Here is a 14458-nt window from a genome sequence, read left to right on the forward strand (position 1 = left end):
CTTCAATATGTAACCAAAGGAAAACTCAATACTGTTTCCACCGCTGTCTGCCCACCTGAGCACCTTCTTCCTCCCTGGACCTAGAAGGGGCGAAGAGGCTGGGGGCACCGGAGTGTGGGGCCAGAGTGAACGGTTCTACAGCTGTACCCCAAACCTTCTCTGGGGTCTTAGAAGGGGCCCTGAGAGGTGGGGTGGAGCCAGGCTGGAGGGGCTGGGAGCAGGCCCACTGTGGATCTTGTGCACATGCGTGTTTTTTCGTTTGAATGACTCCAGTGACTGTGCTCCAGCAGGGAGGCCCCTTCCTCCTTCCCTCTCCGCCATTCCTCCCCTCTCCCCACACCCAGTGTTCACCCCCTGCCTCCCCTTCCCACCGCAAAGGAAAATAGCCTTACAGACCCTAGCCCAGAAACCCCCCTCCGGGGCAAACCCCTGTGGGGCCCCATCCTGCCTAGTTTGAACCCTACCTTGTAAGAAGGAGGGAGAAGGAGCAAAGCAGCCCTTCCCCCGATCATGGTGGCTCCAGTCCGCCGCACCTTGACCCCGTTGGGCAAGGGCGGAGGTGAGGAGTCTTTGAGGACCAAGCCCAGTGGTCTGGGAAGAGGGAGGTGGAGAAGGAAGGGTCTGTCTTGAGGACTCCCTCCTCCCAACCCAACCCCTAGAGAAGCGACCAAATCCCAGAGATGGGAGGAAGCTGGGGTGGGGAGGGTCTGCTCTATGAATTACTTGAAGGTACTGACTCTGAGGCTGCTGTTGCCCACTTAGGTGTGAGGGGGACACTGTCACTGCACCGGGAGGACAGAGGGCGGCGGGTGACGAGAGGATCCACCCTTGGCCCATGCTCACTCCTGCGAGGCCCCTCCCCTGGGGAGCCGGGCTTTGCTTCCAGGGAAGCTGGGGAGAGCCTTCCCCTCCCATGTCCATCCTCACTGTGGGCGCCCTCTCCAATTGCACTAAAGTAGCTGTTGTGCCAGTCTTACCCCACAGCAGGTGGGGTCTCTGCTTCCAGTCCTTTCTCTCCCCGGCCTCTGCCCCATCCCGGACAATCTCCTTGTTCCCTGTATTCCTGGGTAGCTCAGCTTTGTATGTGTGCGTTTGGGGTGGGGGTGGGTTCCGGCTGGAGTGGGCTTGGTAGGGGTTGGGAAGGGCTAGGGGAAAGATGGAGGGTGACGTCTCCTATCCCTTTCCTCACCTCCAAGCCACAGAAGCCTGGGAGGGAGGGTGCCTACTCTCGCTGCTGTGTGTCTTGCAGATGTGCCAAAATGGGGTTGGGTGGGAGGGGAGGGTGCCTGGCAGAGTGGCCCCCAGGGTGGCTCTCTCAAAGCAATACAGTTCCTCCTGCCTGGGGGACAGCAAGACAGGGGAGAGGGTTGGGTTGGGGACCTGGGGGTTCCCTGTGTACAGCTGTGTATATTCAGGGGTGTTCTCTGTCTGGTACTCGCTGCGGACGTCTACGTGTGTGTGATCCTCCCCTTCCTGTGCCCTGCATGACCTGTGATGCTGCAGACACCACCATCCTGTGTGCAAGGGTGTGCTGGGAGCACCGAGGGGCATGTCCATGTCCTGTTGTGCCCTCCACCCTGTGACCCATGTACTCGGTTGTAGGAAGTAAAGAGAACTGAGCACAATTCACTGGATTCTAGTTGAATCTTTCTCTGAGCAATGTTCCCCTTCCTGCCCTTCTCCCTGCCTTGGATCCACCTGTGGTGCTAGCGTTGGGGTCGGGGGTGTTTAATGCTGGTGGTCAGCAATAAAGGGCAGATCTGCCCAGATGCCTGTATCCCCAGGGTGCTGAGGGCAGCAGGAAAAAGGGGGGACCTCAGTGCATTGCCCCATCCCTTCCCCTCCTCCCTGGGCTAAAGCACAATGCTGTCCCCACAGATTGATGCACCCTGCATCCTCTAGGTCCAAATCCTGTCCTTCCCCCAACCTGCTTTGAGCCCTCTCCCACCACATCCTGGTTTTCTATGCTGTTTTGGTGCAAGTACAACTGTCGTAGTCATGGCTTTAGGATGGGTTCTGTTTATTAAAATCCTATTGCTCCTACTGGCCCTGTGTCCCGCCTCCATTCCTGTGGTTGGGGGGAAGGAAGGGCAGCTGGATGCCTTTCCACCGGCCCGTCAGCCATCAGAGACCAGGGGCCGCAGCTGCTCCTCCAGCAGGGCTATGGTGAGCATGAGGCTGCCCCCCAGCAGCAGCCCCAGCCCCTGCAGGAGCACTTCCAGGGTAGAGAGGGGCTCGGGAGGACGCAGCAGGGCTGGTAGCTGAAAGAAAAGGAAGACATCAGGGTCCTGCCTTACTTGTCCCCAAAACATGAGAGGGTGTCAGGAAGTATCAGCAGCCCCCGCCCCAGCTCTTCCAGGCCCTTGTCTTTCAGACTCTGCAGCCCTGTGGTCGGCAGCCTGTTCCCTGTGGCCCCTCTCCTCCTCACCCCCCCCATCCCCTCAGTTTCTCTGCACTACCCCACACCTCACCATGTCCACAAGGGCGACATAGAGGAAGACCCCAGCGGTAACCCCAAACACCAAAGGAGTGAGGGGGACGGGGCCCAAACTGAGCCCCACCCCCAGGGCTGCACCCCCTAGTCCCAGAGCTCCAGACACTAGGCTCAGCAGCAGCAACCGCCGGAAGGGCAGCCCTGCCCGGAGCAGCACTGCAAAGTCACCTATTAGGAAGAGAGGACGGGGGGGAGGGAATAAGCCAGGGCTGCCCCTCACCAGTGTCACCGCCAACTTCCACGTTCCACCCCAACCCCACTGCCATTCCTACCCAGTTCGTGAGGCAACTCATGGCAGAACACTGCGAGGGTGGTGCTGAGGCCGCTGGAGAAGCCATCGGAGAAGGCAGCACCTGGGGTTGCAGAACTGGAGGTGGGCAGTCTGGAAGAACGCTCTCCCCCGGGGCAGGGGCCTACATTCCCTCTGCGGGCCTCTCACCTTCCCCTTCCTGGGAGCCCTCTCCTAGCCCCCGCCGGTAACCAGGCGCCCCTGACCAGCCTCTGTCCCCTCCGGTCATACCTATGGCCAGCCCATCCGTGAGGTTGTGCAGACCATCTCCCAGGAGGACCATCCACGTGAGACTGGTGTCACTGCCACCCTGGTGCCCATGACTGTGGCCTTGGTGCCCGGGAGGGCCTGGGGCTGGTGGGGGGTGGCTGTCCGGCTCCCTGCAGCCCTGAGCCCCTAGCTCTGCAGGAAGAAGGACAAGGACAGTGTCAGTGGCTGCAAATGAGACTGGGAGCCTAGTCCTCATTTTCTCCTCTAGTTACCTGGAGCTGCCGGTAGGGGCTGAAGTGCCATCCCACTGCTGTCCTCGGGGTCCAGGTCTGGTGTTCTGAGAGTCTTTCTTTTTCGCCTGCAGCAGCTCTAAAATAGGGGGGGGGTATTCCTCCTGGTGGAGGAGGCAGCGGAGCTGGGGGCTAAGGAGAGGCCGTCTGCTGGCTGGGAAAAGGAACACCTGGTTCTGTTTTGGGCACTAGGGGATGTTTTTTGGCCTCTACTCTCTTCCCAGTTTGGCATCTCCCTGCTGTTGCCTTGAACTCAGGAGAGGAAGCTATCGGGCCAGAGTCCTGAGTCTATGCTGAGGGAGCCCTGCCCATTCCGTTAGCAGTCAGGGCCTGCAGTCAGGCAAATGGGGAAGCCAGGAGCACACTCAGCCCCTCACCTTCTGGCTCATGTGGCCAGTTCTTGGCTGCGACCCTGATCTCAGTAGGAGGAGGAAAAAAGAATATCACTCACTGGCCTGAGCCCTCGGCGCCGCAGAATCCCTAGCATGTTCTCCAGCAAGAAGAGCAGAAAGAGACCGCCAAGTACCGACAGCCCTGGAGCCAGGTCTTCCTCTGGTTGCCCGCTAGGTCCGGAGTGATGCCCTCCTTGTGCCTGACAGAGAGGAGGTCAGGGCGACCCCAGAAACCCCTGCACCCGACCATCCCCTCCCGGGTGTGAGGTGGCAAGCCTTCACTCCCATTCTACCAGAAGGCAGCCGGGGGCTGACTGACGGGGAGGGATGTCCTGTGACGGGAACACTGGGATAGGAGGGGCTGTCCACCAGGGGGGCAGGGGAATAAGGAAGGGGATCCACGTACATGTGGCAGCAGGTGTAGCAGCGCGTCCCCACAAAGGGTGCCCACGGCCAGGGCCCCCAGGAAGCCCAGCAGGGGCCGCAATAGACGAGATCCCAGGAGGCGAAGCAGCAGCAGCGAGAGGGGTGTGGGGAGGCTGAGCAGCAGGACTGCCAGGGCACTGTGAACCAGGGCTGGAGAATCGGGGGTGGGGGGCTCAGAGGCAAAGATACACTGCAAGGGGAGGCAGTACCCCAATGAACCCCCTTTCTTGGCAAGGAACCCACTCCCTACCAGGATTCAGGGTGCCCCACCACCCTCTCACTCACTGACCAGATAGTAGATCCCCTGGTGGGGTTGGGACTGGGGCCTGGATGCAGACACGGCTGTCGATCTGATAAAGCAGGGCTGGGCAGAGCAGAGCGAACTGACGAGGGGTCAGAGGAGCAGCGGGGCTCAGGCCAAAATTGACCAGCAGCTGGGAGCCATTCAGACACTAGGGGAGTTGAGTTGGGAGTCATACATTCAACTGTGACTCCCATCTGCCCTTCTACCACCACGACTCCTGGGTCTCTCCCAGGCCCCCTCTCGCTACCCCCCCCCACCCCCCGCCCCTGTGCATCTGGGAGGGACTGGGGGACAGGTACAGGTACTCAGCATGTGTTAATTAGTGAATATTCAAATACTCAAGCCAATGCAAATATTCAAAAAAACTTCCTCCCTGCTGAGCACCTGATGATTTCACTGATTTAATCATGGAGTTGGTTGGACAACTAGAGTTCTCCAGTCCAGATCCTTAGAAGGGAAAAAACCCTGTAATGCTATCAAACCTTCCTCTCAACAGTCCTGTCACATGTTTATCCAGCCTTGGCTTGAATGCTTCCTGCTATGGGGGGCTCACTCTCGCCAGGCCTGCTTCAGCGTTAGCTCCGGCTGCCCTCTGGTGTACGTGGAACAAGTTCTCTGTCTTTTCTGGGTGCAGACAGCTGTCGGCGCTCTGCAGGTCTCCTCTCCAGATAACCAGCCCCACAGCCTACCCTGGGCTGCTGCTCTGGTTTCTCAAGTGTGACACCGAAGCTGGGATAACATGCCCTAAGCCCACATCTGGATTGCCATGGCCAGTGTTGCTCAGTTTTTAGAGTCAGCCCTGAAACCAAAGGGTCTCGGGTTTGATTCCCAGCCCAGATGGGGGCATGTGGGAAGCAAGCAATTGATATGTCTCTCTCACATTGATGAATGTTTCTCTCTCCCACCCGCCTCCCTCCCACTCTCTAAAAATTAATGGAAAAATATCCTTGAGTGAGGATTAACAACAAAAAAGACCACATCTGGATTTTTAAAAAAGGACTGTTTTAAATTACTGACTCTTTATCCCTGGCTGGGTAGCTAGTTGTTGAGTGTCATCCCGATACACCAAAGTTGCAGGTTCGATCCCCAGTCAGAGCACATACAAGAATCAACCAATGAATGCACTAAATAAGTGAAACAAGGTGGAGGGGGGGTGAGTGGAGGTGGAAGAGGGGATAACTGATGATGAAAAAAAAAAAAATGGAACAACAAATTGATGTTTCTAAAATCACTAAATAAATAAAAAATGTTTAAATTACTGACTCTTTAAATATTTTATGCCATCTAAATCCCATGGCTCCTTCCCCCTCTCCAGAGATCATCAGACTCACATCCTCATTCCGATGGTCAGCCAGTGAATGGTCCAGCAACAGAAGCCTGTGAAACAGGTCCAGGCCCGAGGGGGCTGGCCCATGAGGTGGGTGGGGGGCCTTTGGTTCCTCAAGGTCACCCCACCCTGAGGGACCCAGAGGCAGCTCTGCCCAGACATCCACATTCAATTTGGGGTCCTGTGGCCTAGATGGATGGGATAGAAAGTCAGATGCCCAGCCCTGGCCAGTTTTGCCTAGTGGTTAAGGGTTAAGCCTGGGACGGAAGGGTCTTGCTCAGGTTTGATCCCTGGTCAAGGGTATGTATCTGGGTTGCAGGTTTTGATCCCCGGCCCGGTCACGGCCCAGGCGAGAGGCAACCAATCGATGTGTCTCTCACATCTATGTTTCTCTTTCCCCCTCTACTCCCTCCCGCCCTTCCACTCTCTCTAAAAACCAATGAAAAAAATACCCTCGGGTGAGGATTTAAAGGAAAAAAAAAAGTCAGATGCCCATGTTCTCTGAGAAATCCCACTTGAGAGGCTACCAGGGAGCGTAGAGGAAGAGGGGAGACCAGGCACTGGCTGGAGTTCCTGGGACCCAGAAACCATAAAATGTCAGTCCTAGGAGGATCTGAGAATTGTCAGCTTATAGGAATATGGGGCATGGGTGTGACAGGAAATAGGAGTCGTGGAACAGCCAAAAATGCTACAAATGGGGAGTCAAGTCAGCCTGGCGACATTGAGCTTTGGGGCTAAAAGCAAGGAATTGAAGGGTACAGGGTTTTGGAAGGAGGAGAATGAGAAGGCAATGGAGGCAAAAGAAGCCTTAAGGGGATACAAGGAGTCCGTTTCTGAACCATCTGTAACCTCAGAAATCTGACTTTAGGAACCAGAAGTGGACAACTGGAGAGTGACCTGAGCACTACAGAGAGCTGGGATGTGGGATTTGGGCCGGGGGAAGGGGTCAGTACCTATGTGTGGCGTTGTCTCTCGCTGGGGGTGCAGGCCGACCCGCTGGAGGCCCATGCTGCCCCAGGCGCAGCCCCTGCACTTGGCCTAGCCCCAGGCTGTGGAGAAGCCTGGCCAGGCCCCCTGCAGACAGCGTGCCGTTCTCCCCATACAGGTCAAACAGCTGGGCCAGGTAATGGTCCTGCTCCAGCTCCGCGGGGCCCCGGCGGGGGGCTGAGCCCGCTCCCCAGCTCAAGGCCACACACACACACAAGCCAGCCAGCAGGTGACTCGTCGGGAGCCCCATGGTTGGGAGGAACTGGTCAGAGGCTCTGGTTCTAGCTTCTATTCCCCCCGGAACATCCTGAGGACTGTGCCCTGGAAGAACAAGGACGAAGGGTCGATGCTGCTGCTCAGCTCAGGGCCAGAGGGGACCCCTCACTCCTCATTCGGCCCCCACTCTAGCCTCCTTTCTCCCTCCCCATTGCCTCCAGCTGGAGCCGTCTCTCCTCTCATTTGCCAGTTCCTAGAATACCTTCTTTGACTCAGAGTGCTCCCCGCACCTGACCCAGAGCTGACAGGCTGTTCCCTGCCCCCTAAAGCTTGCCCCTCCTCTGTATCCCCCGCTAAACCCCAGAGCCTCACCTCCACTGGGAGCAGAAGAACCTCGTCACCTTAGGTCCCCGACAGGCCTTGAGGACTGTGCCCTGAGAGGTTCTAAGAGGCTCCTGAGTCAGTCGGGGAGGGGAGCCAGAGGGGCTCAGCCTCCAGGCTCCCAGGTGGAATGGAGGCCACGTCAGATGGAAGGCTAGGATGGACAAGCCCCCCCTCTTAGCCCACCTGCCTTGGGGCGGGGTCAGGGGTGGGGCAAGTGTGGGAAGGCTCACATGGTAGAGGAGTTAATGGTTCACTGGTCTCTTGGATGGGGTCAAAGGTCAGTCTCTGCTGGGGCCCCCAGTAGGGAGGGGCCACCCTCTGCCCCTGGAAAAGCCACATGGCTAAGGAGAATCTAGGCCTGGTCTTTTCTTCTAAATACTCTACCCTCTAACCCAGTGGGTACTATGTTAGCCTTTCCCTGCATATACTCTCACCCCACCTACCTTACATCTGGCACTGGGCTTCATTCATCGCCACCCCCACCCCCACATTCCCTGGGAAAGTTGGGCCCAGCTGTTCCCAAACTGGAGAGGAGGGTGAAGCAGCAGATTAAGTGGCAGCCCACGTGCATAGGAAAGGCATTGTTTTTGCAATTCCCCACCCCAGAGAGTAAGAGCCAGAGCTCGGGGATCAATGACCAAGAAAGGGGAAGCTATGTTGGGAAGAGGGAAGGAGTATCTCGGCTCCCCTCTGATGTCTGACCTGGCTCAAAATCAGGGGAGCAGTCTGACTGGGGTGACTGGCCCAAGGGGTCAAGGTTGGTATTACCTGATAGCAGGAGACAGAAAGGACGCCCAGAGGAAGGGGGACACAGCCTTCTAGGTTCCAGCTGTGAGGGGGGGATAGACAGCCAGGCGGGCAAGGGTCACCTGCAGGGAGGGGGCAGGGGAGGGACACTACCTTAAAGGGGCAGACCTGCTTTGCCTAGGCCTCCTTGCCGGTAAGCTATCTCCTCTCCACCTCCGAGGGCATTTCCCAAATGCCCAGCTGCTCACCTTGTCATTTCCCCACAAAAAGCAAAGGAGTCTAGTACAGAGTAGTAACGTTTATTGGGAAGAAGGGATTCAATTAGATTTCCACATCACACACGTACAAGACACAGACCTTAACTCATTTCTAAAGAGGAAGACGGGCAGGCAGAGGCCCTGGATCCCAGGGCCCAGGCAGCTTCAGCTGGACAAAGGGGTGAGAATGGGTTTAGAGTGGATAAGGCCACTCCTCACCACCCCTTTAGTGAAGTTTAGTGGCTAAAATATTGCTACCTATTCCTTCCCACCCCCAAGCTAGCAGCCCAGTAGGGGCTGTGTTCTCTAGCAGACACTTGGGTTATGGTCAGTGGTGGGGAGGGAGGAAGAATGTCTTGCTATCTCTTGCTGCTTCTCCGGGTTTCTTTGCCGTTACTGACAGGGTTGTTGGAGGGGCCAGGAGGGCCGGCAGGTGTGTGGTTGGGTTGGCTTCGGGTAATTCGGGTGCTGGGGGGGTGGGAAGGAGTGTGAGGGGGGTGCGGGCCACCACCAGGACCTGGTGGGGCACTCAGTCCATTCCCGTTCTGGTTCTCAGAGGCTAGTGGTGGGAGAAGGGGAAGAAACACCGAAGTTAGAGAACTAAGGCAGGAGAGGGGTGTATCCCCAGGGCCTCCTCCCATACCCCAGGGAACAGCACAGTATTTAATCCAGCACAACTGCACGTTCATGTCAACTGGACCAAGCGCAAAGAATGGGGGTTGTATGAATGGAGCCCCAGGAAAGTTTAGAAGTTGCTACATGAACTCTAGTATGATATTTTTCTTTTATTCATCTTGGTATCACTGGGAGTCAGACCTAGAATTAGCTATTTAGTTCTAGGCTCAAGGACCTCTGACAAAATGCCTCTGTACCAAAAGTGCCTGTGAAACTGGAAAAGCAAGGGAAGGGGAAGGGCCTGAAGTTTCTGTGTTATAAGAAGGACCTTTAAGAAAAAAAAAACAAAAACAAAAAAACACAATAAACCCCATACTCTCTCTCCCCACAGAGCACACCCGACCGAATCTGCTTATCGAGTGTCCTTCCCTAAGCTCCAAGGCCCTTCTTTTGCCTCTGCAACTTGTTTCTTTAGCTCTTTCCTTCTATAGCTCACTTCTACCGCTGCAACTTTCTAAATAAATTTTCGTGTGTGTGTGTGTGTGTGTGTGTGTGTGTACAATAGGTCCTCGGGTTACGTCGGAGACCCGTTCCTACGGCGCGACGTAACACGATTTCGCCATCAGAACCCACCTACATAAGCACCTAGTCACTCACATGGAGCACACACACAGCAGTAATGAAGTGAAACAGTAAAAGAAATTTAAAAGAAAGGTAACAGTTCCTGACCTTTACTCGTGGTAAATAAATGATGGAACTTTTTCTTTTTTTTTTTTTATAAATAAATGGGAGATGGCGAAGTAACCACGAAACGACGTAAGTCAAGGCTGACGTAACCCGAGGGCTGGCCTGGTGTGTATCACAATGACACATGTTCATTTTGGAAAATACAGATAAGAATAAGGAAACAAGCCCTAGCTGGTTTGGCTTGGTGGATAGAGCATCGGCCTTCGGACTGAAGGGTCCTGGGTTCAATTCCAGGCAAGGGCACATGCCCGGGTTTTGGGCTCGATCCCCAGTAGGGGGCGTGCAGGAGGCAGCTGATCAATGATTTGCTCTCATCATTGATGTTTCTATCTCTCTCCTCCCTTCCTCTCTGAAATCAATAAAGATATTTAAAAAAAGGATAAGGAAAAAAATTATTACACATTCTCTCACCCACCTCTCCCCACTAATAAATAACGTGTGTGTGTGATAACTTCCCAGTGCTCCCACAGCTGTGCGTGTCACTGTCATTGCACTCATGCTGTATTATAATCATCGTCTGTGTGACTATCTCCTTTTTCTTTCAAAATATATTTTTATTGATTTCAGAGAAGAAAGAAGAGGAAGAGAGAGAGAGAAACATCAGTTGTGAGAGAGAATCATTGATCGGCTGCCTCCTGCACGCCCCATCCTGGGGATTGAGCTCACAACCCAGGCATGTGCCCTGATTGGGAATTGAACAGACACCTCCTGGTTCATAGATTGACGCTCAACCACTGAGCCACACTGGCCAGGCAACCATCTCCTTCATAGACTACAAGCTCCTAAAGACAGGTGCTGTTTTATTTATTCCTTGGCATCCCTCATCTATAAAAGTCTGTTACATGAAGGCAGATGTCTGCCTCTCACGTACTTAGGGCACTATGAACGCTAATGGGGTAGAAGTTATAGGCTAGTGCTTCTCAGACCACATTCCTGTTGAACCCTACTCTATCAGACTAAGATATCTGCAGCCAGAACTGAAAAAATAATGCTCTTTCCTCGATTCACAGAAAAAATTTGGAGAGTGTATAGAAAGTCAAAGGTAAGTTTTAATGCCAGACATGTTTTTTGTTAAGCCTTTTGTATCTACTGGCAGAGGACAAAGTGGATAAACATCTGGCAAAGAATACCAGGGTAAACGGGCTTACATGTACCTTAATTAAAATACTTTTATGGAGACCTGAAAATATGTAATAGTCATATTTTCAGTTAAAAACATGGATGTTCATCCCCCCACCCCATGGATGTTAATTTTTGTGGTGGAATTAAATGTTGCTATTTCATAGTGTTTCTAAAAAAAAACATATGACCCCCGGTGGTTCTGACACAAACAATTCTGAAAAAACCATGGCAACTGGGGATGCAGACACAAACTGGGGAAGGGCTGAGGCAGCATGAAGCCTAGTGTCCCAGGGAGAAACCTAACGCATGGATGGGAGACAAGATAGAGCCAAACACGCAGGGAGCGGTGGGGTCAGCTGAGAGAGGATCCGGAGGGAGAAGAGAGCAGTGAAAACCAGGTCCCTGAGGAGAAGCCACCACCCAGCGAAGGAGGTGTGTTTGGGAATGATTCTAATGACACGCTGGTGATGAGCAGTAAGGCCTTTCCACCACAGGGGTTTGCAAAAGAACCGGGAGGACACCAAAACGCAGGGGCCTGAAGTACACGAGATGGAGGAATCATAGCCCCAAGGCCTAGAAGGGCAGCGGGGCCTCTGGTTTCGGAGGCTGTGCAGAGTGTGCTCTATGTTGAGTCAAACGAGAAGTGCCGTGTATTGGAACCGGGGAACACATCAAAATGAGCAAGAGCAAAGGGCAGGTTCTGCCAGACAAGGAGCGGAGAAAAACAAGCTAGAGCGAAGGAGTACAATCTTTGTGGACAAACTGTGCTCATGTTTGCCTGGAGTGGTGGTGGCCAAAGGGTACCAAGAGCTCTACCAGTCCTAGAAACAGGCCCCCGACCAGATCTTTTCACCACAGGGATGTGCAAGAGAACTGGGAGAAGAACTGGGTGGAAGGGGCTATACAGAGAAGAGGGGTTTGGGAAAGGGATAAGGCTGGTAGGGAAGGGAACAGGTTTACCTGGAGAAACAGCAGGGGCTCCAGGGGTAGGCTGGGGAGCTGTAGGGCTGCTGTCGTTCTGCACCTGAAGGTACAAATTAAACTCAGACCTTTCTTCCTACCGTGCTTCTTGGCCTGCCCTGCCCTGCCCGCCCCCACATCATGGCCCTGGGACTCACCGTCTTGTTGGGTGCTTGCTGGGCACTGTACTCTGGGTTTGGCTCACTGAAGTTCGGAACCTCAGAATAAACCATACAGAATCTGCAAGGAGAGAAAGTGGCCAAAGCTTCACACCCATCCTCTGGGCCAGTGCTAGAGGCCTCCGAAAGGTCCAGGTATAGGACATGGACTGCACATGCTGCCTCATGCTACCTTCTTGCAAACCTTAAATTTCCCCTCTTGGCCTGCTGCTTCTACATCCCAAAACCCAAGAGTACTTACTCTCCAATCTTCTGAAGATCACCCCCACGACCAGTGTACAATGTCAGGCAACCTTTGAACACTGAAGCGTACCTGTGGGGGCACAAAATGCAGGACTCGGAGTACTCAGAAGAGAGTTACAGGGACCGTTAACCACCCCCCCCCCGCCCCCCTGACTGTTACTGCCCTGGGATAGCCAGCAGGCAGTCACCAGCTGGCTTACCCTTTGGTGAGCCGGATAATGTCCCCAGGCTGGATCAGGTTGCCCACGTCGTCCCAGACGGAGATATTGATGCTGCCCGTTTTGTCAGCCACTTTGCAGGTCCGAACTTCGTGACCGTCCTTTGTCTTGGTCACTCGGCCTGGCGGGAACAGATAAACAGAGTGGGGAGCGGTCAGAAGGATGAGATCTAGATATATTGACATATTGGTGGGGTGAGGGAAAAGTACAAACAGGGCAAAGCTAAACCTCGGGGGCAGGCTGGGGTGGGGGTGGGGAGCGGAGAGGCCGGCGCCATGGAGAGGGTGCTGAGTGGAAAGAGGCCCCTGTGACACTGGAGGCTTGGATCTGGCGAGAGTTGCATGTATCAGGGCAACTCTCTGGGCTGGGGTCTAGGAGGGCGACTGGGCGTGAGCCATGTTTTGGGGTGCACCCAGGGAGCAAATTAAGAACGGAGGTGATGTTCTCCCCTTTCTGCCCCCCCCCCCAACCCTGAGAACCCCCACAGAGGGTCCACGGCCCCAGCATAGCCACCTGTCTCCAGCACAATGAAGATGAGGTTCAGATTCTTGAGCCCGGGCTTGATATCCTTCACGAAGGTCTCCGTCGTCATGCTGCCTGAGCCTCGGAACCCCACTAGGTGGAAAAGGGGATGAAGACTCAAGGCTTGGAGCCTTCGCCCCCATGCTCCACTTCCCAAGGTCTACCTACCACACTCGCCTGGAGTCAGGCAGCCTCAAACCCTCTAACTCTTCTAAAAGGTTAGAAATGAACTTTCCCGGGGGCCTCCAACTTCAAGATCAGATTTTGGGGGTCTCTGAATAGGCTGCTTGGGGGCTGCAATGCCCCTTCCCGGGATGCTCTTTCAGTCTCCAGCCCCGAGGTGTGGGAACCGACCGAGAGGAGGTTAGGGAACCCGGTGCAGAGCCAGGGAATAGAATCTTCGTTTCTAAACCTTCCCGAACCCTCATCCGTACAACTCGGGACTCGGTCCATCCCCTCCCCCACCCCCACCCTCAGCCCACCACCCACCCAGGCTGACCGCAGTGTATGCTGCTGAGCCGCCCGCAGGGGGAGCCACAGGCCCCCGCGGCCGCCGGATGCAGCTCAATGGAACGCGGGAGTGCGGGCATTCCCGGAAGTTTCCCCTGGCCTCCTCCGACCAATTAGCGCCGCTCTGGCGCGCCCCACGCCCCGCCACTGGCCCCCGCCCAGCCAATCGGGACTCGAGATTCACGCGCCGGGAAGGGGGCGTATTCCAGCTATTAAAGGAGCCTGGGAACTGACGGGCTCCGCAGTGAGAAAAATGGACCACCAGGGGGCTCCTCGGGGTCCAACTTCCCTTGACTGGGAGAAGACACTGAGGATCTAAGATTTTGTTTCTCCCCTAGCCGTGACAGTGGAAAAAGGAGCTAGGGTTGTGGAATGCAGCGGACAAAAGACTGAAATCTGACTCAGCGCTTCACTTCTTTTTCTGACAATATTAAATATGTAATTCTATTTTGCAGAAGAGCAAACGGAAATTATATAAAAAGCAGTGCCCAGCACACAGCAGGCAGTTTCCCCCTCTTCTCCCACTGCTTTAGCTCTCATCTTTATTCTTGATTTGGGATCTTTCATTTTTAATGGACTTGGTCAGGGTCTCCGGGAAAAGTGGCATTCACACTACAGACAATAGGTAGATTCACCACCTTGAAAGAAATGGGACCTCGGACAGAGAGCAAAATCTGCATTAGGTTCTCTCACAGTTTGAAAGGCACTTGTTCCTAATGCTATCTCACTCATCTCAGGGGCCCCCCGGTGACTGAAAAGAGGAGGCCCAAACCTTTAGTTTCCTTTGGAACTTATTAGATAACCAACAAAACGTAGTTAGCTCAGTAATGGGTATAAACCAATTACATACACTGAGTGGCCAGATTATGATGATCTCTGAACGAATAATAATCTGGCCACTCAGTGTATATCCTATATAATAAAAGGCTAATATGCAAATTGTCTCCTTGACCAGGAGTTCCACCAGCAGGCAGGCCAGCCAACCACCCATGTCCCCTCCCCCTGGCCAGGCTGGCCGG

The 14458-nt window shown here is 54.5% G+C and overlaps 2 protein-coding genes across 3 annotated transcripts; both read right to left on the reverse strand.

The window, feature by feature from the left end:
- Positions 1-2008: 2008 nt before the first annotated feature.
- Positions 2009-7010, reverse strand: SLC39A5 (solute carrier family 39 member 5). The gene is made up of 10 exons (XM_008148636.3): positions 6686-7010; positions 5737-5920; positions 4391-4553; positions 4082-4251; positions 3735-3875; positions 3266-3362; positions 3015-3185; positions 2767-2847; positions 2472-2662; positions 2009-2261 (listed from the first exon to the last, which is right to left on the reverse strand). Exons 1-10 carry the CDS (start codon positions 6967-6969, stop codon positions 2118-2120), a joined length of 1626 nt encoding a protein of 541 aa, XP_008146858.2. The 5' UTR covers positions 6970-7010; the 3' UTR covers positions 2009-2117.
- Positions 7011-8349: 1339 nt separating this feature from the next.
- On the reverse strand, positions 8350-13511 carry NABP2 (nucleic acid binding protein 2). 2 transcript variants are annotated; one of them, XM_054718967.1, is made up of 7 exons: positions 13429-13511; positions 12921-13022; positions 12390-12528; positions 12188-12259; positions 11926-12007; positions 11768-11831; positions 8350-8882 (listed from the first exon to the last, which is right to left on the reverse strand). In XM_054718967.1, the coding sequence occupies exons 2-7, from the start codon at positions 12997-12999 to the stop codon at positions 8683-8685; spliced, it is 636 nt and encodes a 211-aa protein (XP_054574942.1). In that variant the 5' UTR covers positions 13000-13022; positions 13429-13511; the 3' UTR covers positions 8350-8682. The 2 variants fall into 2 exon arrangements, with proteins under 2 accessions (XP_054574942.1, XP_008146857.2); XM_008148635.3 differs by having other exon boundaries at positions 13419-13511.
- Between the last annotated feature and the right edge of the window lie 947 nt (positions 13512-14458).

This window comes from Eptesicus fuscus, chromosome 7, assembly GCF_027574615.1.
Source record: "Eptesicus fuscus isolate TK198812 chromosome 7, DD_ASM_mEF_20220401, whole genome shotgun sequence".
Taxonomy (NCBI): domain Eukaryota; kingdom Metazoa; phylum Chordata; class Mammalia; order Chiroptera; family Vespertilionidae; genus Eptesicus; species Eptesicus fuscus.